Genomic DNA, 25469 nt, shown 5'->3' with positions numbered 1-25469 from the left:
TAAAATCTAGTATGCTGGTCCAAAAATTTCTGGACTCCTCAATTGCTGATATGCCTAACATTCAGTTTAAACTAAATCTGGTTCAGGCTCATTCAACTGATATGTATGTCTACATACACTTCTACTGCATCTACTCCCTTAAGTATGATTTTTAAAAGTTTGATATTCAACTGAACAAGACTAAAAGCACAGGAAGAAAAAGACTGGAAGCATAGGAGGCTGAAGTTTCCAACATCAGAACAGGTGGAATTGCAACCCTGTCCATGTGTTGCCTGATGATGATCTCTAGAAAAGCAAAGGCATAAATTAAACTATATACAATCTTTTCGTTTTTAAACTTTTCCCCCCTTCTTTTTAACCAAAGATACTGAAAGAGTACAAATTTATTTTCACATAAAATTAAATTATTACTTTTAATACAGTGCCAGGTGGAAGACAATACTTACCTGTAAAGCCAGACAAAAAACTTCTGAGGAAGGTAATTTTCCAAGAAAATATTAACCATTTCTTAATCCAGTCACCAACCTTGTTGTTCAGCATACTTTCAAAATGGTGTTCTAACTTCAGGGAGATAGTAATGTTCAACAGCAGATGCACATGTAAATATTCAGTCTATTTATTGTAGAAACACTGAAGACACAATATAGTTTTAACATACTCCCACTGAATAAGTACTAATTTAATCTGAACAACACATTGTTTATTGTGGAAATGTTGCAGACACAAACAGAGATTTAAACACAGTTTAAATCCACCATCAGAGAACATGACACTTAAGGAAGGCCAAAACAAAATGGCTCTTAAAGCTAAAAAGGAGAGGCAGATGCCATTTCCTAGAAATGAAGGAAGGTAGGCTCCACTGGAGCAGCTTTAATACTGGGCTTTTCTTTTGGATTGGTGGTAAATGAAAAACCCAGAGCCCAGTGATTTTTCTTTTTTACCTAATTGCTCCAATCCAGGAATCTTTGGCACAAGAATTTTCCTTTGCTCTGTGGCTCTAAGATTATTCAGCCATTTGTCCTTAACAAGGCCACCGTTTTGATAACTTTTAATCCTACTTTGTGTCATTTAAGTGCATGTTGTGCAAAGAATGCTCTTGAGTGTCAAATTCTATCTTGATAGGAGACTAACAGCACCAGATTATTGCACTAGTTCTTTTCTAGTCTAGTTTTATCTGACTAACAAACAAGGCTGTTAGAGAACTGATTTTCCTGATTATTTGCTACACTGGCCTTATTTTATTTCATCTACACTTACAAGCTGACAAACATATCTACATGCAAGAGGAAAGAATTCCACTGCATTGATTTAAAGAGACAAAACAATTAATTGCCAAACTGAAAGTTATTTTAAGATAATCATGCAGATATTCTATTTCTAGTTCACTCTTGTACACTGCCTAGATTTAAACCACTGAGCTGCACTGCTTCTTCTTTGCAGAGAGAAATAAAAATGAGGCCTATTTGAAAAACCTGCACCACAGAGGACACATGTTTTTTTCTGTAAGTCCCAGTGGTACATTTACTTCTTTGTTGCTGTGTATTAGTTGTGAAGCTGTATTCATGAAACAGGGAATGTTTATATATTCAAAACTTGTGCGTAAAACAGAAGTAAATTACATGTGCATTTCTTAGCCATCATTAAAACGCTGACAAAATAAAAGCACTATAAAAGATTGTATAAAACTAGAGCTCTACTACACTTTTTTAAACAGCAAAAAACCCATCAGTCTCATAATGGAAATCAAAACTTATTTTTGGGTACAATTCTTTGCATGCCATTCCTCCTTAAGAGTGCTACATAATCACTTTACTTTTTCCTTTCATTTTAGTATCAGCAAACATCTGCCTACACATTAATTGAGAAAATATTAATTAAAAACTGGAAAGTATTAGAGCCTAGCACACTGATTTAAAATGTCTCTGATCACATATTTGATATCAAGTCCTAGCATGAAAATTCTATATTTAATCCAAGTAGTTTCTTGTTAGGAAATAGCACACATAGGCTGTCAAATTATTTTCAGTACAAAAGATACAGAGATAAAATAGTTTAACCAAACAGCTCTGAAGACTCCTAGGCATCAGCAGCGAAGGCACTTTTCCGGTCACATAGTTCTAAGCACAACGGGACTCAGCACAGCTTTGGTATTTCAACATCTCCTTCAGTTTCTATGCAAGTGATATCCACTGACTGCCCAGTCCTGAACTTCTCCACTTGCAAATAATGCAAAGAAAATTGCTCCAAATAGATTAATAGAGGCAGCAATATAGAAAACCATCTGCCATTCTCCCACAGTATTCTGTCAAAAAAAAAAAAAAAGCAATTTGCAGCTTCACACTCAAGAAAAAGTAATTTTAAAATCGATGCTACATGCCTTGCCTATTTAAATGTAAATGCCATTCAGCATGATTTCACAGCAACATAAAAGCATTATAAACATAAAGGATGCAATAAATAGTATAGTCAATTTCAGTTTTATAATACAGCTTACACAGATAGTCTTATCAGAACTGCATTACCCAGTCTGGATCAGTTTATCACCCAAGATGCAGAGCCATCGACACAACTGCAGAGAATGTTACTGTAAGGGAAACACTACTTTGCTTTCAGCTCAGGTGATCCAAGAGCTGAAGTGCCCTGCACTGTGCAGTAGGCTATTCTTAATGACTACTATGTGAACATTCCAGAATCATAAGCCTTTTGGTCCCAACAAGGTAGCTACCTTCACTCAGATTTCAAGAGTAATCCTCTAAACTCTGGTATTTAAGAAAGGCCTTAATAAATGTGTAATAAAGAACTGTGGTTTATTTGCTTTTTGGTTTTTTTTCTTTTCAAATAAAGAAATAATATCTGTAGATGTCTGAAGTTTTTGGAGTTTTTTTTTAAGTTCTGGATGATGCTGTAACAAACCTGTGAATGATCTTACTACAAAAACAGAATACCATTAGTATGGAGGGGAAAAAGCTAAACCAAACAAAAATACCCTAAAACAACCCACTTGTTAAGATATCTGGAAGAACTAATTTTATTAGAATAATGAATTAATGAATATTTTCAGATTGTTTTTGGTTAGAGCATGGTGCTAATTACGCCAAGATCATGAGTTTGATTCTCATATGGGCCATTCACTTAAGAGTTGGACTCAAAGATCCTTGTGGGTCACTTCCAATTTAGAATATTCTGTGATTCTGTGATTTTTAAGAAAATCCTTAGAATTACCTCCAACTCCAAAAATTCAAGTGCATCACTAATCTTACTCCTCCCTTTCTTAAAAGATTTTAGAATAATTCCTATGTTCATTGAAAAAATAGTAATCAAAAACTCCTCAAAAGCCCCAGTGCTTCCCTTTTTCTATCAAAATCACTACAGCACCTTGTTAGTCAAATCTAAACTAGAATCTAGTTTCTCACTTATCTGACAAATGCTGATATTAGAACTCAACACCTCACGTGACAGCCTAATTAAAAAAAACAAGCAAGAACTTGTTCTAATTTGATAAAACAATACCACAAATGTCTAATCTAGTTGGTGTTTTATCAGAGTTCTATTGTGATAAAAATATATTAATTTTATTCCTAGAGAATATAAGGGGTGAGTCCCTAAAATTTTCAAGTCTTACAAAGGTCTTTGATTTTACCCTTATTTTCCTGATCAGAATCAGGACAATGAGAGCTAGGAATTAAGTAATTCAAAACAATGGACAATATGATTTACAGGTGTAACCCACATTTCATTTAATGACTGCAGACTTGAGAAGAAGGAATTTCTATTCAATTGAGATAAAAATATAACAACTCACATTATGAGTGAGGTTTTTGGCAATAACTGGCCCCACCATTCCTGGGATAGTAGCAAAAGAATTTGTGATCCCAAGGAGAATTCCAGCATACCTGCAAGAGAAGTTGTTGACACTGCTTATTAACTTGTCAGGCTTATCAATCATGGACCATTTTGCCTAACCACATAGGCCTCATCTTGATCACACAAGACAAATAAAACACAAATATTCCAGTGTGAATGACTTGCTTTTCTTCTAATAACAACTCACTGTCACCTTGGTACATACATTTTAAGGGACACAGTTTAGTGGTGGACTTGGTAGTGTTAGATTAATGGTTGGGCATGATGATCTTAAAGATCCTTTTCTACTTAAATGATTCTGTATGTCTCTATTTTTCAGAGGCTAGTTATGGAATTTAACTTAAATTGCCTATGGCTTTGCTCACGATCCATAATCCAAATCCACACCCCCTTTGCTAAGCCACAACGAAACTGTCTGGAATGGATCCACTGGAGCAGTTAAAGACACATTGCATGTCTTGAAGTAGAAAGACAACAAGGAGTATGACAAAGTGCTCTTTGCCAACAGTAAGAGTTGGTTCAGGTTTCATTGCTAAAAATCTGTCTGCCAAGGAAGCAATATCCACAGTGTGCCTGGATATCCCCACTTACACTAAAAGGTGTATATTCCAAAGATAGGAGTTCAGAGTGCTGTGGCAGTCCTTCCCTTCAGCTTTCTGTGGGTCAAGGCCAATGGGAAAGGGGTCTGACTAAACCAGTTCTGCTGGTTGCCATTTCTGCAGCTGCATTCTGAGGCCTCCTGTTCCATGAACGTGCTGCTCTATCACACACAAATGTATGCATATGCACCAGCAGCCATAAAAACTTGCTGGGAAAAGCTGATAACTTGCTTAATATCTGAGTCTCAGCACCTCATCTCTAAGCAATTCAAGATCTCTCTCACAGGCATGTTGCAATACCGAAAGTTTGAAACTGTACCACAAGTGTAGACTTGTGAGAGAGACTGAAGAGAAATAAGAGCCAGATGTTCCACAGCAGTTTGACCTTCCAACCACCAGGGCACAGATCCCTGTGTTTTAGATTTTCAAGGTGGATTTGTTGGCTGAAGAATCATACAACATACTAATAGTTGCAGTTTACCATAGGAGAAAGGAGTCATATCCCAGTCATCATTTTAGGCTATTCAGAGTAAAATTATGTCCTCACCAATTTTAACATAACAGAAACCTATTTCATCTCTAAAGAGAAATGCATACCTTTGAAATTTTATTTACCAAAACAGGAGAATTCAACCATACAACATTGTTACAAAAGGTTACAATATGTGTATTCATTCCAGTGATATTAGAAAAACGTGGTTTTTTCCCGAGAAAGGGAAACAATCATCTAGCCTACTAGTTGATTTTTTTTGAAAGTCTACACTACATGTTATTTTAAAGTGTGGCAATGCTTTAGTTAAAACTTCTTTATTTCTTTCTAAACCTAGCATGCAGTCTTCCTATCTTGGAAAGTGGTTTAGAATTAATAGGCCTTTATGATGCTGAATGTCAAAGTGTTAAAGTTTCCCTTAGGAAAATAAGCGCATGAAGCAAAACCCCATTTAAAGCCTTTAAGTAGAACCAAATGCACTTTGTCTTCAACATGTTTAAGCACTACAATACTGCTAACATACACTTTAAAAACTAAACATAGTTTCTCTGATGGACAAAGATCTCTGGCAACTAATTGCTGGCTAAATGCCTCTGTTTATACCCAGTGTTTCTGACATAGGTTGCATTCTTGATAGTGCTCGCTGTTTGATGCGGATAACTGTGATGCCACTCCCTTAGTACAGTGGAAACTCCCATATGAAAAGGGAAAGCAAAAAGTGACATGTCTGTAGAGCAAAACCAATAGTAAGCTGTTGGTCAGGTTCTTATGGCATAATGGGGATAACCAAATACAAATGAACTTGCAGAGCAGTCAAGTAGTAAAATCAAGAGTATAAAAAATGATCTATGTGACGTATTTAGTATATAACAGAACCACATGAATATTACAAGGGCTCATGGTAACACCAATATTAATATTTTTAATAATAGAAATGTATTGATGTAGACTTAAAAAGCTAAAATACAGTATTTTCCCTAGAAGAACAATTTTGTCTCCCTTCTGTCCCCAACCCTTCCCCAATCCAATTCACCAATGACATAATAAATACACGTTAGAAACCAAAACCACATAGCAAATATTGTTTTTAATTAAGCATCAGTATTTTCATTCACTTTTTTCCTGTGAATATAGTAATTGTTATGCAAGTTTTAGTAGTAAAAAGGGACCATTTGCTATTCTAGGCAGCATACTTTTAACCAATTTAAATGGGCATTTGTGCATTTTGAAACTGCTTTGAATCACTTCGGGTTTTTCTAACATCTTTCAGTAAATTACGAAAAATAAGTATTGAGCTCTGAGTAAACTCTACAGAGGTTTCCTTCACACTTTCATGCAGACTTTGTTTTTAGATTTCTCCAATTATGTCAAGTATTTCCTTGAAATTTTGTATGTCTGCCTTGATCATTTTATCCAACAAAGTTCAGACAAGTTGCAAAAAACTTAGGTGTGGGGGGAGGGGTAAAGATAGTCCTCTTTTTCTTCTCATCTTACATGTTTTTTACATTTCTGTGTCTGAAGAAATTTTTAAATATGACTTCTGTTACAAGGACATGCTTTTTTTCTTTCTGTGTCCCCATTTGGACAGATTTGCCCTGAATTAAAGCATGCATGTGCTGAATAGAAAATCACTGATTTCAATAAAACAGCGCTCACCCTCACCACGTCACCACCAAAGAAAGTCTTCCCACATATGCAGCCATGTGCCTCTAGAGGCAATGCTGGGCCAAAGTCCCTGAACTATCAGCAAGACACTTCCCTCTCTTACACTCAGTCTGCTCCCTTCTGCCTGTCTGAGAGGGAAGAAGAGCTAGAGGAACTTGTCTGGTGTAAATCCAAAGGGAATAAAAGCAGGACTTTATCGAGGGTAGGAAGAACAGAGTGGGATTTGGTCAGAGGGATCAGCAGCAGTTCATATGTGGAACCTAGCTATGTCTGCTGAGAGGCATCGGCACTGTGTAACTTCATTTTCTTCTTGTGGCTTTTTTTCAACACCTGAAATATTCTGAATACTGTTATAAACAAACTGACTCTTGAAAGAAACATATTTGAAATTCAAAATGAAGTATCTCAAATTAGAAGACACATACAACATCCTAGTTTGGGAAACCTCAGCCATTGCCTACATACAGAAGTTCCTTGTGCATCTAAGTCACACTGCAGTTGCATGATTTCCTTTTTCCTGTCACAACTCTGCTGCATTCCATGGACAAGTTAAATTGTACTCACATAACAAGTACAATTTAATACATATTTTGGAAACTAACCATTGTAGTTCTGCAAAGCTAAGCTTGAAACAGAAGTTGTATAATGAATGGTCTCATAACACCCCAGATGCACTGCTTTAAGTACATTTTCTAAATTCGTAGCTGTATATGATTTAAAACAAAGTGCACCACAGAAGCTATTTTTCTTGCTTTCATATTCAATTCAGCAGTACAAGCAGTTTATAGCTGGCCACTGATACCTCCCCTCTTGCTTGCTATGTAACCTCACCTGCCAAGATTAACTGAGTTCCCACTATTTCATATCCATTTGTTAAGTCAAAAATTGTCCATGATTGTGGATGTGACCACCATCGTTTCAATTGCCCAAGGCTGGATACCATCTTCAACTGGGACCCAAGGTCTCCCTTATAAATTGACTAGATGATCAGAATTTTTTTATAGGTAGTATTTCTATAAATTGCTTTTTACTCTACACTTTAAGTCATTTCATTCTACAAATTAACACAGAAACACAATTTTCTTTGGACATAAAGTCATTTGACCCTGTTCACATCTAAATGCTACCACAAATCAGAAAATGAATGACAAAGCAAAGTACTTGACTTTTACCAGTGCACTTTTAGAAGAATATACATACATCCACACTCTTTGGGAAACTGATGGATCTGCCTAATTCTGAATTTGTAACACTGGAGAAATTACAGCTTGGAGTCTCAACTTTCCATTTTTGAAAAATATTCATTTAAGAGCAATTGTACATACCTGATTTGTCACGTACTGACAAATCAGGTCAACTACTTGTAACAATAATTAGAGTCCAGTGCACAGAATGTTTTTCAGATGCAAATAATTTGCCTATATCACAGTGCTTAATATGGTAATGTTCATACCAAAGGTTGATAGCTCTGATGGAAAAGCTGAAGACAGTGAAACACTTAACTGTATTATGCAGTTCAAAAAATACTGTCCTACTAAGAACATGAATTCAATATGACAAAAGTCTATAAAGTCTATAATTAGAATCTGTAATTACAGGAATTATATAATTTATTACTGCAGGATCAAAATTGGAATGATTCTAAACTATTGTTTATGTCATAGCCTCTGCCAACCTTGCACTTTTTGCAAATACAGTGCTTAATACTGTAAACCCAAGTAATTGTCAGTGTTTACACTCCAGCTCTGTACAGCATGTGCTCCATAGATACGTTTCCAAGCCACCCCAGCAACACAAAAAGAAAAAAGAGGGGTCACAAACATTTGACATGCACTAACAACAGCTTCAGCAATACTTACGAAGGTGCTATGTCTAGATGATTGATGCTGTAGCCTGATGTACAAAATCCTCCTAGTGTTGTTGATATGGTCACGAACGCAACAGCCAGTGCATAGTTGCAGCCTATGAATCCCGCTGCTACTAAGAACACCGCAGGTCCAATCATTCCTTTAAGACAGAAACCTCGGAATCAATGGACGTTTAACACGAGAGACGCTTGGACGCGCCAAGCTGAGTGTACGTTTCCCATCCAACTTCCACCGCCCCCTGCCGTACAGAACCGGCACTGCACCACGCGCGTTACACTGGGACGGTACGGAATCAGAAAATGGTTTCGGGGGGAAGGGACCTTAAAGATCATCTAGTTCCAATCTCCCTGCCACAGGCAGGGACACCTCCCACTGGATCAGGTTGCTCAGGGCCCCATCCAACTTGGCCTTAAGCACTTCCAGGGATGGGGCAGCCACAACTTCTCTGGGCAACCTGTTCCAGTGCCTCACAACCCTCTCAGTAATGAATGTCTTCCTATTATCTAATTCAAATCTACTCTCTTTAAAGCCATTCCCCCTTGTCCTATCACTACATGTCCTCGTGAAAAGGAAGAGCAGATGGGTTGCAAAACTGTTGTTGTCTCAAGAAACAGCAACTAGATCAGAAATAGCCCACTCTAGCGGTAAAGAACAAACTAGATTAAAAAATAAACAAAAATCAACAGATACTGAAAATTACCTCACAAATTAATTTTATTTATTGCTATAAAGAAATTGAAGCTACACTGACATTGTGAACCCTGGGTGAACCCAGGATAGCTGTAGAGATGCTGCATCAGGCACTGGAAACAGCTTATCAGCCACCATGAGCTCATGCATACTGCTTCCTATCTGCAGTTAACTTTGGTACCCATTTCCCAGGACCACAGCCCATTCACATGACCCCATTGTGACCTCTGCAAACAGCCCCAAGTACATGTTTTTCTTGATGAAGCCAACCCAAGTCCTACTTTTCCCAAGACAACAATATTTTTTCTCCTGAGTTATACATACAAGGGTGTGAGATGTGTGGCCCTGCAGTAAACTGAATCACCAAAATAGCATAGACTTAAGACAAACAAACAAAATGCCTGAGAGTTTATTACAGGAGTTGCTTTAAAGAAAGCAGTTGAGTCAGCTGAATTGAGAAGCCAGCAAGGATGACCATACAATAACTGGGCTGCAACTCTTGTGGATCCTGTGCCTAACATATTTTTTTCCTTCAACTTCTTTCCCCTGTTCCCTCTTTTACTCAGCGATCAACTCCTCTTTCCTAAATAGAGCCTTTTACCTGTGTTTATTGAAATCTGATCTGGCTGATCTGTTGGTGATTTCTCCTCCCAGTCAGTCAAGACCATTTTGGATTCTGTTTGATCTTCCTACTGTGGTAGCAACTGTAAATTTTACAAGTGTATTCCTATTTACTTGCTTAAGCCTTAGATAAAAAAACCACTGAACAACAGAACAGGCTCATGCAGAACAATATCCCGGTAGTCTGATAAACCTTGTTTGATAACAGTGTTTCATTCACCCTTTTATGCTGACTTTACCTGACTGTTTATTTGATTGGTTTGCTTGTAGTCCAATTATCTTGACCTAAAAAAAGCTTTTGACAATCTCTTATTGTTCTCTTATCCAATAGGCCTACTTTTCATGGAAAAAGATAGGATTTGCTCCTGACACATTATTGTACAGATAAAGTTGCTCCTCTCAAGTCATGCACAATGCTGCCTCATCTCACAACAGAATGTCAGACTACTCTCCCAAGCTCCTAAGCTTTCCCAAATTGATATTATTATATGTTCTAAGATTATATGTTCCAAGAGATGATACTGCACCTACCTATTAGGGTAAAACATTTGCGAACACAAACAGTGGAGAAGTTCTGTTTTTCCCGTAAATAATCAGCAATTTGCCCAGACAGAATTATACATAACCAGCAGCCAAAATAAGGTAGGGCAGACAAAAATCCATTCTGTTAAGGAGGTTAAAAGAAGACAGTTAAAACACTGAAATGACAAATCAATATGCTGAAAAATCACTTGTGCTGGAACATTAACTGAACCAGAGGTGACAATTCCATCCATCCACATAATTATTGCTGGTATTACATAAAATACAAACCTAGGGATAGAAAAAGCAAAGCATAATAAAGTTACCAATGTGTAAACGCCCCATCACATGACTTAATCCATAACTACCAATGCAGTCAGACCAAAACCTCCAAGGTTTAAATCAGTAACTGGGTTCAGGAAAAAGAAAACTGTAACTGAAGGCATCCTGTGGAAATCAACCTGATCATGGAAGTTTCCAGGACACCAATATCAAGGGAGTTACTAAAGTTAGTGGAAGCTGTAAATATTATTCAGAATTTTGAAAACTATACAGAATCTCTGGGTTTTGTACTACTGTTACATTACATTATTCCTTATCCATCTGCTGAAATATCTGGTGCTTGCTGTAAAGAGAGACAAAATATAGAACTAGGACTTTCATCAAATCTAGGCTGGACATCCTGCAATCCCAAAGCAGAGTTATTCAGATCTGACGTGACTTACACTGAACTCACCAGTTAATTCCCATTACTTTAAACAAGTGCTGTTTAGAGACTTCTGTCTGATTCTACATGATTTGCAGATGAAGGGAAACAAAAGGTACTATTAAACTGCCTACATTTACAGCCTTTCCAAACAATTACAGATAGCTACTGATAACAGAGCTATAATTTGACCATACTCGTGATTAAAAAGAGGTATTTGAATAGAAATACTATAACCTTTATACACTAGTATGAAACGTATATTTGTCAAGAAGTGGAAGATTCCCTAGGAATTTTAATTTGAATTGAAACAAGAAACACATCCCCACCTCAAGTTCATTCTGTCAGCACTTGTGCATGCTGCCTGTTGGATTTCAATGCTCAGTTTTCACAAACAGGAGGTAAAATTTTGTAAAATAGAAGAGTCTCAGTAATTAAAAAACTTTTTAAAAGCACTATTCAAAGACACTGCATTATTTTTAACTAATTTCTGTATTTTAGAAAGGAAACGGAACAGCAACAACTGTATAATATTTTAAACGGTAATGCAATTTCCATCTAAATGTGTGGCAACAAAGTTAGTTCTACACTATTACACAAGCATTTTTTTTTGATGTTCACAACAGTCAGTACTCTTAGTTGCTCTAAAAAGAAGAAACATAACCCAGAGACAAAGGAAACCACTTCACAGCAGAACCTGTTACCATTTAATGCAACAGTGTTTTACAAACGTTATGTGCAACTGAGAGCCGTGGTAGCAAATGACTTCCACAGATGTTGATGCCTCTTCAGGGAATACCTGAAGAGGCACAATAAGGAACCCAATCAGCAACTTCAGTTAGTTTTTTCCAGCCATTTTGCAGCTTGTCCTAATGCAACCTTCTCTTCTAATGCTAACGTTCCCCATCTTCTCCTCCCAAGATTGCTGGCATCACGTCTTTCTTGCATGGCATTCATCTTCAGATTGCTCTAAACCAGTTTTTTTTTTTTAAAACCAGGAAAAGACTATGTTAAACGTCTTGAAATTTCTGAGCACCTTTTTATCTTAGCTATACCAGTTTCTCCAGGTAAGCTATGCCATCACCAAAACAGTTTCATTAAAAACAGACCAGTACAGTCAAGTAATTGCTATAAATAAGAATATTCCACCTCCCTCAACTCCTAATTTTTCCCTGATAAGTAACTTAATTTTATAAAATTTCCTTGAAAAGCACTATATCTGGACCTTAAGGCTATGGTTTTGTTTCATCCAGTTACCTTAGTAAGAAAAGGTATTTTACCTCTGCTGCTCATTGAGGAAAGAAAGTGACAATTTGGAAACTGATCCAATCAGAATGAAGACTCTTTCTGGTCCCTTTCTCCCCCAGACCCCATCCTTAAAATACTTTCAAAAATGCCACTTGTCCAGTGGTTTTCTTAGTTTTATTTTTAACTGGAAATGTTCTCCTTTATGAGGTAGCAAAGAACAGAAGCCATAAAACTTGGTGTAAAATCTGAAATAACCATAGAAGCCATAGAACGGGGAAAATATTTTTATAGTTATGTTTTAAAACAGAGCAGTTAAAGATGGGTACCATGCATCTTCAAACAGAAAATTTACCTTGAAAGCTAGCACTAAGGTAAATGTCAAATAAGTCAAGATAGTGGAAATTATATGGCAGGCAACATTTTTGATGCCATCTGCTTCACTGTGCGGGGTTATCATTTCCCATCTATATGTTTACATTCCAAGGTTCTTAAACAGGTTCTTCTATTCTAAACAGCAGATGATTAGTTTCTTTAATTCAGAAGAAAGTGTATCTCACCTCCTGTGCATCAAATCGCAGGATCTCCTTCATGTATGTGGGCAAGAGTGTAAGAAGTGTATAGAAAGTCCAATTATAAGAGAAGTGTGCCACAACAATAGCCCAGAGTGGAAGAGACCCCAGCATAGGTCTCCAGGGAACAGATTTCTGTGTAGAAAGCTGGCAGTCCAGAGACAAAAAGAGAAAAAGAAAGAAATCAGGATATTGATATGAACATTTACTAAATAAAGTGTTTTGATGCTAATCAAATCTATGCTGATCACCCATTCTGAAAGGCACAAAATGAATCTCAGTTGATAGATACAAGTCATCAGCAATGAATTAATTACTGTCTTCAGTTCTCAGTGAAGGTGTACTAAGGTATGTTACTGCTCTGATGCTTACTATTCCAAAGTAAATCAAATACTACATTTTGTAATTCAAAAAGCATGCCTTCCCTTGTTGAAATTTCATGCCTTCTGCTTTTACTACAAATAATTTAATATTTAGTCACCCCTGAGGTGTTTATTTAGCTGAATCTTTCCTACTCAGATATTAATTTTGGTCTCTCAGCCAGCTTCACTATTTGAAAATACATATTCCCCCAGTCACAGGAATGAATCTTATGCAAACTTTAGGATGTGGCTCTAGCATTTTCTCTGCAAACAGCAATCTGTTTCTTACTCTAGATGACACACTGAGAAAGAGAAATGCTCTAAAATATTATACTGAAAATGTTGAAGACACTATACAGGTCTGCATCTAGTATAAGGTGACATATTTGAGCTTTTTTTAAAAATAAAAAGCTTTTTAAATAAAGCACCACAAAAACATCTGTAACAAAAGGCATTATTATAAATGCTGTTTGATTGCTGATTTTAAGTTTACAACTGCACTATTTTTTAAAATTTTTTTGTTTGAAAAATCCTGCTTCCATTTCAGTTTAAGAATGCTACTCTATACATAAACAGAGCATGACATTAATGACAATGCTTGTGGTTTATGTTTAGGCTTAAGTAAGTATGTCTATACCAAAGTGCTGTACCTGATCTTTTAGAGAAGACAGTATATATTCTCTTTCAGCATGTGAAATGCTCTTGTGAGTTTCTGGTGTATCACTAACCAAACACATCCAGAAGAACCACCATAATACGCCAAGTGCACCTATTATTGTGAAAACATGGGTGAAGAGATAAAAATTTTAAAAAAGCACTTATATTGAGCAAGTATATAATCTCAGATGATATAATCAGAAGTGTTTTCTCAAAACTCTAATATAATTTTAATGAACATTATTTTTTTATCTACTTAAAAACACTAGTTCCCCAAAGTGTCTTAACAATGCACATTTAGATACAATAAACAATGAAGATGACTAAGCAAGACTTTTTGTTTTTTCCTTTTTTTTTTTTTTATACTTGAAGTGCTTCATGCAGCAAGAAAGCTGCATGCACATACATAATTGTATTCTTATCAGTCACATGGAAGAGCCACAAAGGATATGGCTCACCCTCAGGAAATAAAAATTCATATGACGTTTAATCACAAAAAATGCTTTGTGCACATACATAGAATATCACTACATACAGCTTAATTGATGTACCAATCCTCGTTTTCTTTCTTAAGCCAACCCCTGAACTGTCTTTTGAAAAAAGGTAACTTTTCAATAATCGGTCCAAATTAACTGCACGTTTATGTTACTGTAACATTGTAACTTATTCCATGTTGTTCAGTTCTTTGGTTTGAATCCTTGTAATTTACAAGAAATTGGAGATGGTTTTTTTGAGGAAAATGTAACCCTCGTCTTACATTCTGATTCCCTCTTCCCCATGCAGAATATGAAATGGCTCAGACATGTAAATAGACCTGTAAAAAGCATCAGCTAGACCTGTTAGCTAGATACTGTTAAAAAATATATTTTCTGTTTCAGCTTCTTCCAGAACATAAGTCACAGTAAACATGCTATGCCTTGCATTTTGGGCATTCTTTCATGGTCCCTGTGACTGCTAGAGATTTTCCACACTTTAAGCAGCAGTAACTTTTCACACGTTCTTTCATTCAAAGTAGAAGTTTATTCCTGGGATTAAAGTTATTAACTCAATTTCACACTCCAGATAAGAAATTTCAGCCTGCTGTTTTCAAGTGATGGGAGAGTTAAGAGCATTTGACTTGTACCAGCTTTTGTCCAACTCAGAGACAGCTTTGGTCGTTGGAAGAAAGCTTATTTAGCCATTCACTGGAATCTACTTAGCTTTAAATATCTCTAATTGCCCAGAAGGAATAAAACAGCAACCCAACATGTTAAACACACTTTTAAAACTTAAAATAAGTTTTATAACATATGCTTTTCAAAAAGAATATGGATTGCACTTTAAGTAATTAAGAAAAATCAAAACAGCACAAACTCACCAAATATGTAGAACACATAAACCCAGTTCATATAGTAACAAATTAAACCAGATAGTGGCAGAGACACAACAGTTCCCAGCTGTGCACCTACCAGAAGAAAGCAAAACAAAGTGGAAAAATAATTAGATCTCCTATGGACCCCTTAAGTGTAAGTGGCATTTCAGAGTTATTTTATTTCTCTGTAATAAATCATGCATGAAGAATGTCACCACCACTAGAGGGTTGTGATTTGCTTTAAAGAAACACAGGCACAATGAGCTGCTTCGGCAGCTCCAAGCAAATAGAGCCCCAGTGCCCTACAAAGCCAAAATTAGAAGCAAAGAGCAATAAAAGATAATAATTCTTGGCACATTTGTCTCCAATAAAGTGACGGCTCTAACACATCTAAACCAATGCAAATTAGTCAACTAGTATTGCTGTAAAACGAGAGCTGAATGCAGTATAATTAAGGCCTTGGGAGTATAGTGTTACAATATAGCCAGTTTGCATTTTTCGTATCTCCTACTAGCCCTACAAAACCAGGAATGCTAGAAACATGAACCAGAAGTCAGCCATATATAACCAGTAGGTTCAAATTCCACGTTCCCTAAATGTGACAAGGTGTAGGATCAAGGAAGAAGGGAAAGATGAGCAGATTCCAGTTCAGAATACAGCCAAAACCCAGAAAGACTACTCCTGTGCTTATAATTCAACATACATTTTGCAAATAATAAGGACGGCAGGTGTTTCCCTTTTGAAATCTAAACCAGAAACCCGTCTTATTTACATACTTAGACACTCTACTGGTGATAAACAGTAGGTTTTGTCTCTTAATGTTAGCTGTACGATTACTTCTCCAAACCTAATCTCAACTCAGAAAATATTAACATTATATTGATACTCTGACTACCTAGATTCCATCTTCACAGAAACAGTAATTTTTATTTGAAGCAGAAAGCTCCAACCATGAACAACAAAAACACATACATCATGCAAAATATAAATCAAAGTAACAGCTATATATAACCTTAACCACATGTACTCTCAGAAAATCAACATGATCACGATTAAATTAACTACTGAGCACATGACAGCCAATATGCAGGAAAACAGCCTGCCAAGCTTACACAAGATGTCTTAGCCACCCGTGACTGCTAACAATTGGCTCTTCAAGGCCACAGACTCTTCTCACTAGTACATTAGCATATAGTTTCACAAAATACACAAGGACAGTTTAAAAACTCCCAATTGCTAGATGCAGTAGAAGGCAATCCTAACCCTGTACTCTCTGCTTGTGTGCTGGGTCTCACATGAAGACTTCTTTTAAAGTGGATTTAATTAAACACTAAGGCAGAAAACAGATTTTAAAAAGAGAAAGAAAAAAGCTTTCTGATGCATTAGGTGTATTGAAGTAGATCATTGAAATGTCACTTCAATGAGTGATGAGACACTTGGTTCAGAGCAAAGTGAAGAAATGTGAGGAAGAAAGGATTAAGGCTTCATTCCTCTGGGAAAATCACTAGACTGTCACTAGACTGTCCTAGCTCCTTAAGAAACTGTAGCTGAAGTTTATATGGTATAGCCCTGTCTTCTTGATAAACCACAGGTCAAATAAAAAAGCTGTAACAGAATTGTTACTAACAGGAGTGAGCAAAGCAAACCATTACTTCAGTAACTGAATACAAAATCTGTCATCCTTAAAGAAATAATATCAATTTTGACTAGCACATTTGATAACCCATGTTTTTCACCTGTCCCTCAAATATTGCACCAAGCAATGTGACTGACCAATAAACCCCTAAAATGCAAGAAGGTTCAGTGGAGGAGGGCAAGAGCAATGGGAAGAAGATCAGGGAATAATGCTGGGTGTGACCAACCACAGCTGTTGCAAAGAAGCTGACTTTATCTCAGCACAAAGGGCACCAGAAGGTGGCTTTGGTTTAGATAAGCAGCTATGTCAGTCGAGTGGATCAGCTGGTGGTGTAAATGTTTCTCCTCATTCAGTTCATTAAAACTGTGACTGTCTCCCTGACTTAGCCAGACCAATATGAGGGAAGTGAATATGTGGGTCAGCCCAACACAAAGTATAAAAGCTAAACAACAACAGAATTTCTGAGAGAACAACAGACTCCACTTGCCTTCAACCCAAATTGAAGTGTATTGCAATTGCTATATTTTGCTGTCAACTTACATTTGCTAACTTATATTTGTACTGTGCTTTCAGTAAATTCTGTATCACTCTGCTAAATCAAGAATCCTGCATAACATCAGCTATCTTCAAACAAGTAAATCCAATATCAAATATTACACCTTCCAGACGTAGAATATCTAGGAGAATCTGGTCAGGGAGTACTGGACTCTGACACGGAGCTCTTGCAGCAATACATGGGACCTTGGATGGTTTCTTCCCCAAGCTTCTCCAAGGACACTTAAAAAACACTCCGAGAACCAACCAAACAGCTTTATCCTGTGACTGCCCCAGCTTTTTTGTTCCTAATACTAAATCTTTTTTATTTACAGTATCTTCTCTTAATCAGCTTCACAGTAACTCTTTGCATCATTTATACCAAAGTTAGACCCAAGTTTATACTTATTTGTAGATCACTACCTTTTGTCAGGTTATAAAAGCCATGAAGAAAACTAATGGAAAACAAGACTTACTTTAACGTTATGCTTTCTGGATTAAATGCTGATTAAAATTTACAATATAAATCCCTTTAAGTCAATCCTCCCTGTTACAGCAGTAAAAATTTATAATCCCATTATCAGCGTGGGAATTTCTCACCTGCATATGAAATACTAAGGAGCTTGCTGCGTTCCAGTGGAGGAGCCCAAGAAGACCACATTGAATGCATAGCTGGGAAGGTAACACCCTAGAAAACATCATTTCATTCTGTTGAAATGCAAGAATTTTAGAACTCACTTCAACTTTACATGCTTCAAAGCATGTTTCATTAAAAAGCAGTAGTACAATCTGTTAGTTTGTTGTCTAGCAAGAAACCACTTATAAAACTTCTGCAAGGCATGAGAATAAGGAGGAAGAATTAATTTATCCTGCTTTTGGTTCTGTATATACTGGAAAAGCAGAAATTATACAAACAATACTATTTTGAGGCCCTGGTCTCCTGGTCTCTGGAAAATAACTCTAGTTTTGGCTCAAGTATCCTTACATTTCTTATCTGAAAAGCTAAGGCTAAAATATAGTGCAAATGCTTTAATTATTTTAAAAACATAAAACTAAGCCACCTGAATGAAACAATCCATATACTATTCCAGCATACCAACCCCCACAGAGTCTAATCACTACAATTTTAAACAAATTATTCAGATACATATTCAAGTTACGTAGAGAAAGCAGGATTACCTCTCCCAGTCCTTCCAAGGCTCTGACAGCTATGAGGTAGCCAACTCCCAAATTTGCAGCTAAGGGAGTAAGCAAGGTGAATACAGAGGTACCAAAGATGCCAAACCCCAGCAACAGCTTGCCTCCAATTTTGCTTGCAAGATATCCTCCTGGAATCTGAGTAATGATATAGCCATAGAAAAAAGAACCAAGGATCCATCCCTGAGTATCAGCATCCCAAGAATATTTTTCTCCCTAAGAAGAGGAAAAAAACCCCAACAAAATGCAGTAAGTTAAAAACAACAGTTTCTCTGACCATATTTTATAGATACACTATTTAGTCCTTTATAAATAAATTTCAAATTTTTCGTGACCTACTCCCTAGGGTCTCCTTCCTCTACACTCACCTATACTGCAATCAAAGTTGTGTTAAAAGCTAATTCAGGTAGTTTACAGTCTGTTCAGACATATCTAACCCAAGTATGAAAGTCATCACTACATGAAATACAAGTGCTCTGGCAGTTATGCCTTTCTGCATTCTAAGCAGCTTGGGTTAGGTGACAGGTATGTAAATCTGCCTGAGTACAAATCCCACTTCTGAATCACAGAGTGGACATTCTGTCGTGCTCTATAAAATGGTTCTACCTGCAGAAAATTTATGGACAAAAAAACAAACAAGGAAATACAGGTGCTTAAATTTAATATAAAGAAAGAGAGCAGTCAAGACAGGGCTCAAAAGGGTAGGTGGAACAATGGGAGAAGCACAACAGAGGGAAGATGACTTTAGTGGACAATGCGATAAAAGCAAAGATGATTGAGATAGGAATCCGCAGCTATAAACGAAGCCAGCAAGAAGATATGAACTGTTGCCCAATAAAGTGATTCTGACGTTTGGGATCACTTCCAAAAGATCGATTTTTCAGCATCTAAATGAGCAGCATACATTTCACAGAAATGATGAGTCAGAACCTTCCCATAAAGTTCACCATTATAATTTGTTTGTGATAAACAATACATGACCTCTAAACAAACAAACAAAATGAAAGCGGGAAGATGGCAAGAGTGCTCAGGAATAACTTCAACTACAAGACAAGATCTGTGCAAGTCCAAATTCACAAAACTGGGGATTTTTTTAGAAGGTTTTTTTTCCATATCCAGCAGTTCAGTTAAGAAATGTGATTTTAAGGATTACTGGAAGTCAGAGGTAAAGGATATAAAGACAAAAGGCATGACCTGAGAAAGGGATCAAAGAAGTGAAGAGAAAAATATTACATGTTAATTTGTAATGAAATTTCATGCCATTGTGACTGTACAAAAAGCAAGCAAATTGGACGGTGATGTGAGCTCTGACGCAGATGTAACAGTAACAATTGATTAGTGGCATATAAAACAGTGAGTCATGAAAGATCTACGTGGTCAGATTAGCTAATTTTTAAGGAATATCACAGAAAAGAGGTACGTAAAAAAGCTGACCCTCAGCACAGCGCTCCTTAACTAGCTAGTCATTTAAGGCTAATACTTCCCAGAATAGCTTTAAAAGAACCACTGGAAAGGCCATCTAGTAAAAAACAGCCTGTTTTCTTGCCACCTAAGTATGGTTCCATCTATCACAGACTTCTAGTAAAACCACTTTGACATGCCACATTACAAGACAATATGTCTGAGACCTCACCGTTGTGTTGCGAGGAACATTTATGGCGGAAGAATGCTCTGGACACACATTGGAAGTCACATTCTTTGCTAAGCTTGTGTTAGGTTCTACCATATCCACCAGAGCGACGCTGAGGTTCACACGCAATGCATACAGGAGGAAGAACCCAAAACAGGCCAGGAGTGCAAGATTGTAGCGAGCTGAGCAGCATGCAGGGACTGAAATGAGAGCAAATGAAAAATGTTTAACAGACCTAACAGAGTAAGAACAACTCATAAGTTGTTTTTACTTATTTTCTCCGAAATCTTTCAGTAAGATAAAAAATTAGCAAGGAGACAAGGTAATTTTTCTTCTTAAGGAGTTTATTCAATAGGGGTATAGTCTGAGGCTGGTTGAAAGAATTTTTAAAAACCCACTTTCATACTGATGTGCAAAGTAAATGTAATCTTTGTTTAGACAATTGGCAGCTAACCACACTAGAATGGGGGCTGCAGAGGAAGGATAGTGTGTGGTCTCTGGAAATGGATTTAGAAACATAGTTTTAAAAGTTCTCTCCAAAATACTGTAATACTTATTTAAGACAGAATTTCACACTAAAAAAACCCAAAAACAAATTAGTGGGAAGCCTGTAATATACACAGAAATGGGTCAAGAAAAACAAATACTCGTAAAGGAGTGCTAAACAACAATCATTGCTATTTCAGGCTGTCTTCTAGGACAAATTTTCCTTCTACAAGTTTGCTTACAAGGGAATATGCATTTGCTGACAGATGCCAAACAGAGAAAACTCCAGAAAGGGGAATGGCAAACACTGTGGTGGCACTGTGAAACAGTAACAGGCTCCCAGTTGCCCAGTACATCCTCTTGGCAGTCACAAGACAACAAAGGAAATGAGTCCTAAGATTCAGCATAAAATCTGTCATGACGTTAAGTCAGCTCTGTCAGCTGTTAATACACAGATAGCAGACTATGAACTGTAACACAGTTATTGATTTTCTACAGTAGTACACAGCAGCATTTGGCAGAGAGCATTCATCAGTGCCAAAGATCCAGATCAGAGCTGAGCTGTAACAGTTTAAAGCTCTGCAGCTACTCTTTATGAACTGGGAATGCTTGAAACTACTGAGCAGAAACGTCAAATTGTTGAGGAACTACTTGAACAATCTGCTGAATTTTCAAATAAAGCATAGAGTTTCCCCTCTTGTGAGGGAGTTATGTTGCTAACGGGAAGTTTTATAACCTGGATGTCTGAAACTCTAGGAGGGCTGGGGATCAGTAGATATTACATCAGTCTACAGTGATCTCATCTTTCACTACTCAGAGTTCAAATGATGAATAGAACAAGTACATCTATGAATAGGACTGACTAGAGCTTCATCTACTACTGCAGTACATCACTTAACTGGATTTTCTGATCTGCAGTAGGAAACAAAGGACATGCCCTGTGGACAAGCTGATGAGATACCTTCCCCTTCCCAGTAACTTCCCTGAAACAAGGAATGAGCCTATGTGATTTTATTTTTCAGGGGGAACACCACAGAGCCTTTCTGCAAGATTGTTTTTCATGAAATTAAGAGAACTTTCCCATTTTTGAAGTCTCTAATCCTGATAAACTTTATGTGAAGTTCATTATGGCTGCACAAGTTGTTAAAATGACACGGAGATGCTGTACTTGCTATGTTCATTTAATAAATAAATAATAAACAAGGCTATTGTACAAATATGCAAAGCCCCTTCCAGACCTGCGGTAATTGCAAGTTTTGCCTCAGAAGCATTTGACAAAGCCATCCTGGATTTTTAAATGACATAAGGGAGAGCAGCCAAGATTTTATTGCTTACATTAAAAACAACAGGCACTGAGTACAGGAAGTACTTACTACACAAAAACTAGTCAAGCAGCTTCATTGTTCTTTATTGTTGTTTAAAAAGCAATTTGCCTTAAGTAGAAAATGTATAGTCATATAATTTATAACAATGAATATAATTACAAGTAAAGCTACTTAACTGGTCTACTTCTTGTAGTTGCTGGGGTTAGACAGTAATAACAGAAAGATGAATAACACACTGGTGATGCAACCCTTCCTTGGAAATGCAGATTAACCGGACCATCCATTACTCTTCCGCTATAAGACTCTTACTGGTATACAACTTGTATGGAGAGCAAGCTCCACCAAACAGATGTGCAAGAACTTAAGGTCACAAGTGTCCGATTTTTTTCCCAACTGTAAGCAGTTTATTAAAAAAACCTAACAAACATGTAGGACTGAAGTCTGAAGCAAATAGCTACTAAATTATTGATTCCCTGTCATTCCATCATGTGCACTTGAAATACCTAAGAATATTAGACCAGAATGGAAGATTCAAGAAGATTACAGGTGTGTTTCAGGAGATTACTATAATCACACACAGAGACATTCACTCCCCTAAAGGTTAAAGCAGCTAGCCAAAGTTTAAAGCATTGTGTTCAAGGTCTTACCTTGACTAGCAGTCTTGGGTCCTACATCCATAGTTAATTCTGATTTCAGGGGCATGTTTAAAAGTACTGTAGCTCTTATTGAACAAGATTCTTAAACTGCAGTTAAAAAACAGGTCTGTGCTGCAAGCTGCACGGCAGTTAAAGGAAGTTGCTCCTCTGCGGTAGTTTCCTTGTGGGTGAGGTGAGCCACCTCCAACTGGAGCCTGATGCATTGTGCAAACTTAGGAACATATTGCTTTAGGAAGACTTGAGCTCAAATTTCTCTCTTTCTGGTACTTCTAAAGTAATTTTGTTAGCAGACCCCCTTGATGCAGCTGCACATTTCCTAAATGGGTTAGAGCATTTTTCCATGGCATACTAAAGAAACTAAAAATTTTACGGTACTCTTTATAGGTTGTACATTCTGGGAAGCAAAACAGCACAGACAAATAAACGTGCAGGCTGTGTTGTTAAGCTCTGACCATATATAGAGCCTCCTCTTCTACCTTCCTGCATCCTTTCACCTTCTTTCCTCTCCATGCTTGTAACAAGCAATTAGTCTTACTCAAGTTCTGCCTTCATATGGAATTTTGACACAATCTCGACGGACCCCGGTAGTTTTTAATGGTTGGACCGGTATTTGGGCTGGAATGTCTGCACTGCAATGTCACCGAGCCGAGGGCTGGTGTCTGACAGGGCTGCACGCCTGACCCCACCACCGACAGAGCTGTCAGGACGCGGAGCTGTGCCTGATCCAGCACCTCCGGGCATCGCGGCGTCCCGGGCACAGAACGCTGCTAACGGCGCGGCCGGGCGGCGCAGCCCCGGGCCCGTCACCGCTTTCCTCGCCACCGCCTTCCCCGTCAGCCCGGCAGTGGCACGGCGGCACCGACCCCTGGGCCCCACAGCGGCGCTCGCCGCCCGCGCCTCCATAGCAACGCGACGCTGCCACACAGGGGCAGCTGCCGCTCCTCTCACCCGTGTGGGGCTGGGGCTCCTTCAGCAGTGGGGTGCGATCCTCTCCCTCCTCGGGCTCCATCTCGCTGCTGCCACCCGGACCGCGCAGCGCGCTCAAGGCCAGACCGCCCGGCGCCACCGCTGCGGCCGGGAGCGTAGGGTGGCGTGGCCCGGCCCGGCTCGGCCCGGCCCGGCCCGGCTCGGCTCGGCTCTGCCGGGTTCGGCTCAACTCAGCTCGGCTCAGTTTCCCCCGGCCGCCGCTCCCCGCCCGCTCGGCTCTGCCCCGCCGGGGCCGGGCACCGGCGGCCGCAGCCCCCGGCGATCATGTGACGGGCAGGGACGGGCGGAAACGGCTTCAGCCGCAGCGCCACGCTGGGGCGGGCCGCTCTCGGCCGCCATCTTTAGTGAGGGCGGCCGCTCCCTCGCTCCCTCCCGCTGGCTGACGAGGCCGCACGGACGCGCCCTCAGGCGGGCGGCGGGTGTCGCTGTGCGCGGTGTCCCTAATGCTGCGGGAAAAATTCGTCAGAATTAGGACAAATCTGATCACGCTGATCACCACAAGCGGCTGCTTCTCACTGAAGGAGAGCGGCCTCTCGGTGCGGGTCCACTGTGGCAGCCACGGGCGGAGGAGGAAAGGCTCGAGGTGCAGGCGCTGTGTCTCTCTGTAACCACTGAAATGCCATTTAACGATAAATTGCAGATACTGCGGCACATGGTCTTTTTGCTCTGTGTGTGTTTGCAGTGTGCGATTCCTGGAGTGAGGTTTTAAAATAATGGAATGTGAAGGGGTTGGAATGGACCCTAAAGATCATCTAGTCCCAACCTCCCCTGCCATGTGCAGGGACATCTCCCACTAGACCAGGTTTCTCAAGGCCTTACCCAGCCGGGTTTTGAACACTGGCAGGGTTGGGGCATCCACAACTGCCCTGGGCAATCTGTTCCAGTGTCTCACTACCCTCACAGTAAAGAATTTCTTCCTAATGTATAACCTAAATTTCCCCTCTCTCAATTTATACCCATTACACCTTGTCCTGTTGCTGCAGTTCCTGACAGAGTCCCTCTCTTGCTTCCCTGCAGGCCCCCTGCAGATACTTTAAGGTCGCTATGAGGTCTCCACACAACTTTCTCCAAGTAAACAGCCGCAACTTTCTCAACCTGTCTTCATAGGGAAGGTGCTCGTCTCCTTATCGAATACATGTGAAAATGCACCAATATAAATTAATCAGCATCATGGGATATCTAATTTTCCTCTTGGAATCTGTGTTTTTCAGCCCCAGTTAAAGCTAACAACAGAGTGGAGATCTTTAAGTTTTACAGGCTCTTCCCTACACGGGAGCCTCCTCCACTTATCAGCCTTGCCAGGGCTGAGTGCTGAGTCATTTTGATGATGCTGCTGGTCATCCACTGAAAGCTTTGGCATTGCTTAGATGCCTGTGCCATCCTACTGATGTGTAAATAACTGCCTGGAAAATTCTGTGTACTGGAAAACAGAGGAATGTAAAAGATCCCTGGCAGTATATTCAGCTATATTGTTTCAAACAAGGTACATGTATGAGTTTGCAAGTGTCAACAGAACAGCTGTGGCTGTGTGCCTATCACATGGTATTACATCTCTGTGAAAACATGAAGCAAATCAGTGCTTCTGTTCTAGTTCTGAAACTTAGCCTGAGTGTCTTCTGTGAGTCAAACTTACCTGGAAGCCATTCTTACAGCAAAAAGGAAGGGAAGAAAACAGAAAGAGAGAACGTGTATCAAACATTTTATGAGTAGTGGTGATTTAGTTTGTAGTACTCAAAGATTTTAGCTTTGCATTTCACACATGCGATACTCTTCTTGGAGTTTCTGCACATACCACCAGAGCCCCCA

The 25469-nt window shown here is 38.7% G+C and overlaps 1 protein-coding gene across 1 annotated transcript; it reads right to left on the bottom strand.

The window, feature by feature from the left end:
* Positions 1-600: 600 nt before the first annotated feature.
* Positions 601-23917, bottom strand: SLC17A5 (solute carrier family 17 member 5). Its single transcript, XM_069011318.1, has 11 exons — positions 23625-23917; positions 20213-20409; positions 18562-18795; positions 17983-18070; positions 15219-15305; positions 13855-13973; positions 12831-12989; positions 10329-10461; positions 8478-8625; positions 3803-3893; positions 601-2302 (listed from the first exon to the last, which is right to left on the bottom strand). The coding sequence occupies exons 1-11, from the start codon at positions 23683-23685 to the stop codon at positions 2165-2167; spliced, it is 1455 nt and encodes a 484-aa protein (XP_068867419.1). The 5' UTR covers positions 23686-23917; the 3' UTR covers positions 601-2164.
* Between the last annotated feature and the right edge of the window lie 1552 nt (positions 23918-25469).

This window comes from Aphelocoma coerulescens, chromosome 3 (genome assembly GCF_041296385.1).
Source record: "Aphelocoma coerulescens isolate FSJ_1873_10779 chromosome 3, UR_Acoe_1.0, whole genome shotgun sequence".
Taxonomy (NCBI): Eukaryota; Metazoa; Chordata; class Aves; order Passeriformes; family Corvidae; genus Aphelocoma; species Aphelocoma coerulescens.
This window is presented reverse-complemented; position numbering and strand designations above follow the sequence as displayed.

Coding starts and splice junctions, on each gene's coding strand:
- SLC17A5 (XM_069011318.1), bottom strand. CDS start 23,685: ATGGAGCCCGAGGAGGGAGAGGATCGCACCCCACTGCTGAAGGAGCCC. Junction 13,974..15,218: donor TTATGTGTTCTACATATTTG/GTGAGTTTGTGC, acceptor TCACAATAATAG/GTGCACTTGGCGTATTATGG. Junction 3,894..8,477: donor CATCTAGACATAGCACCTTC/GTAAGTATTGCT, acceptor CTTCTCTTGCAG/GTATGCTGGAATTCTCCTTG.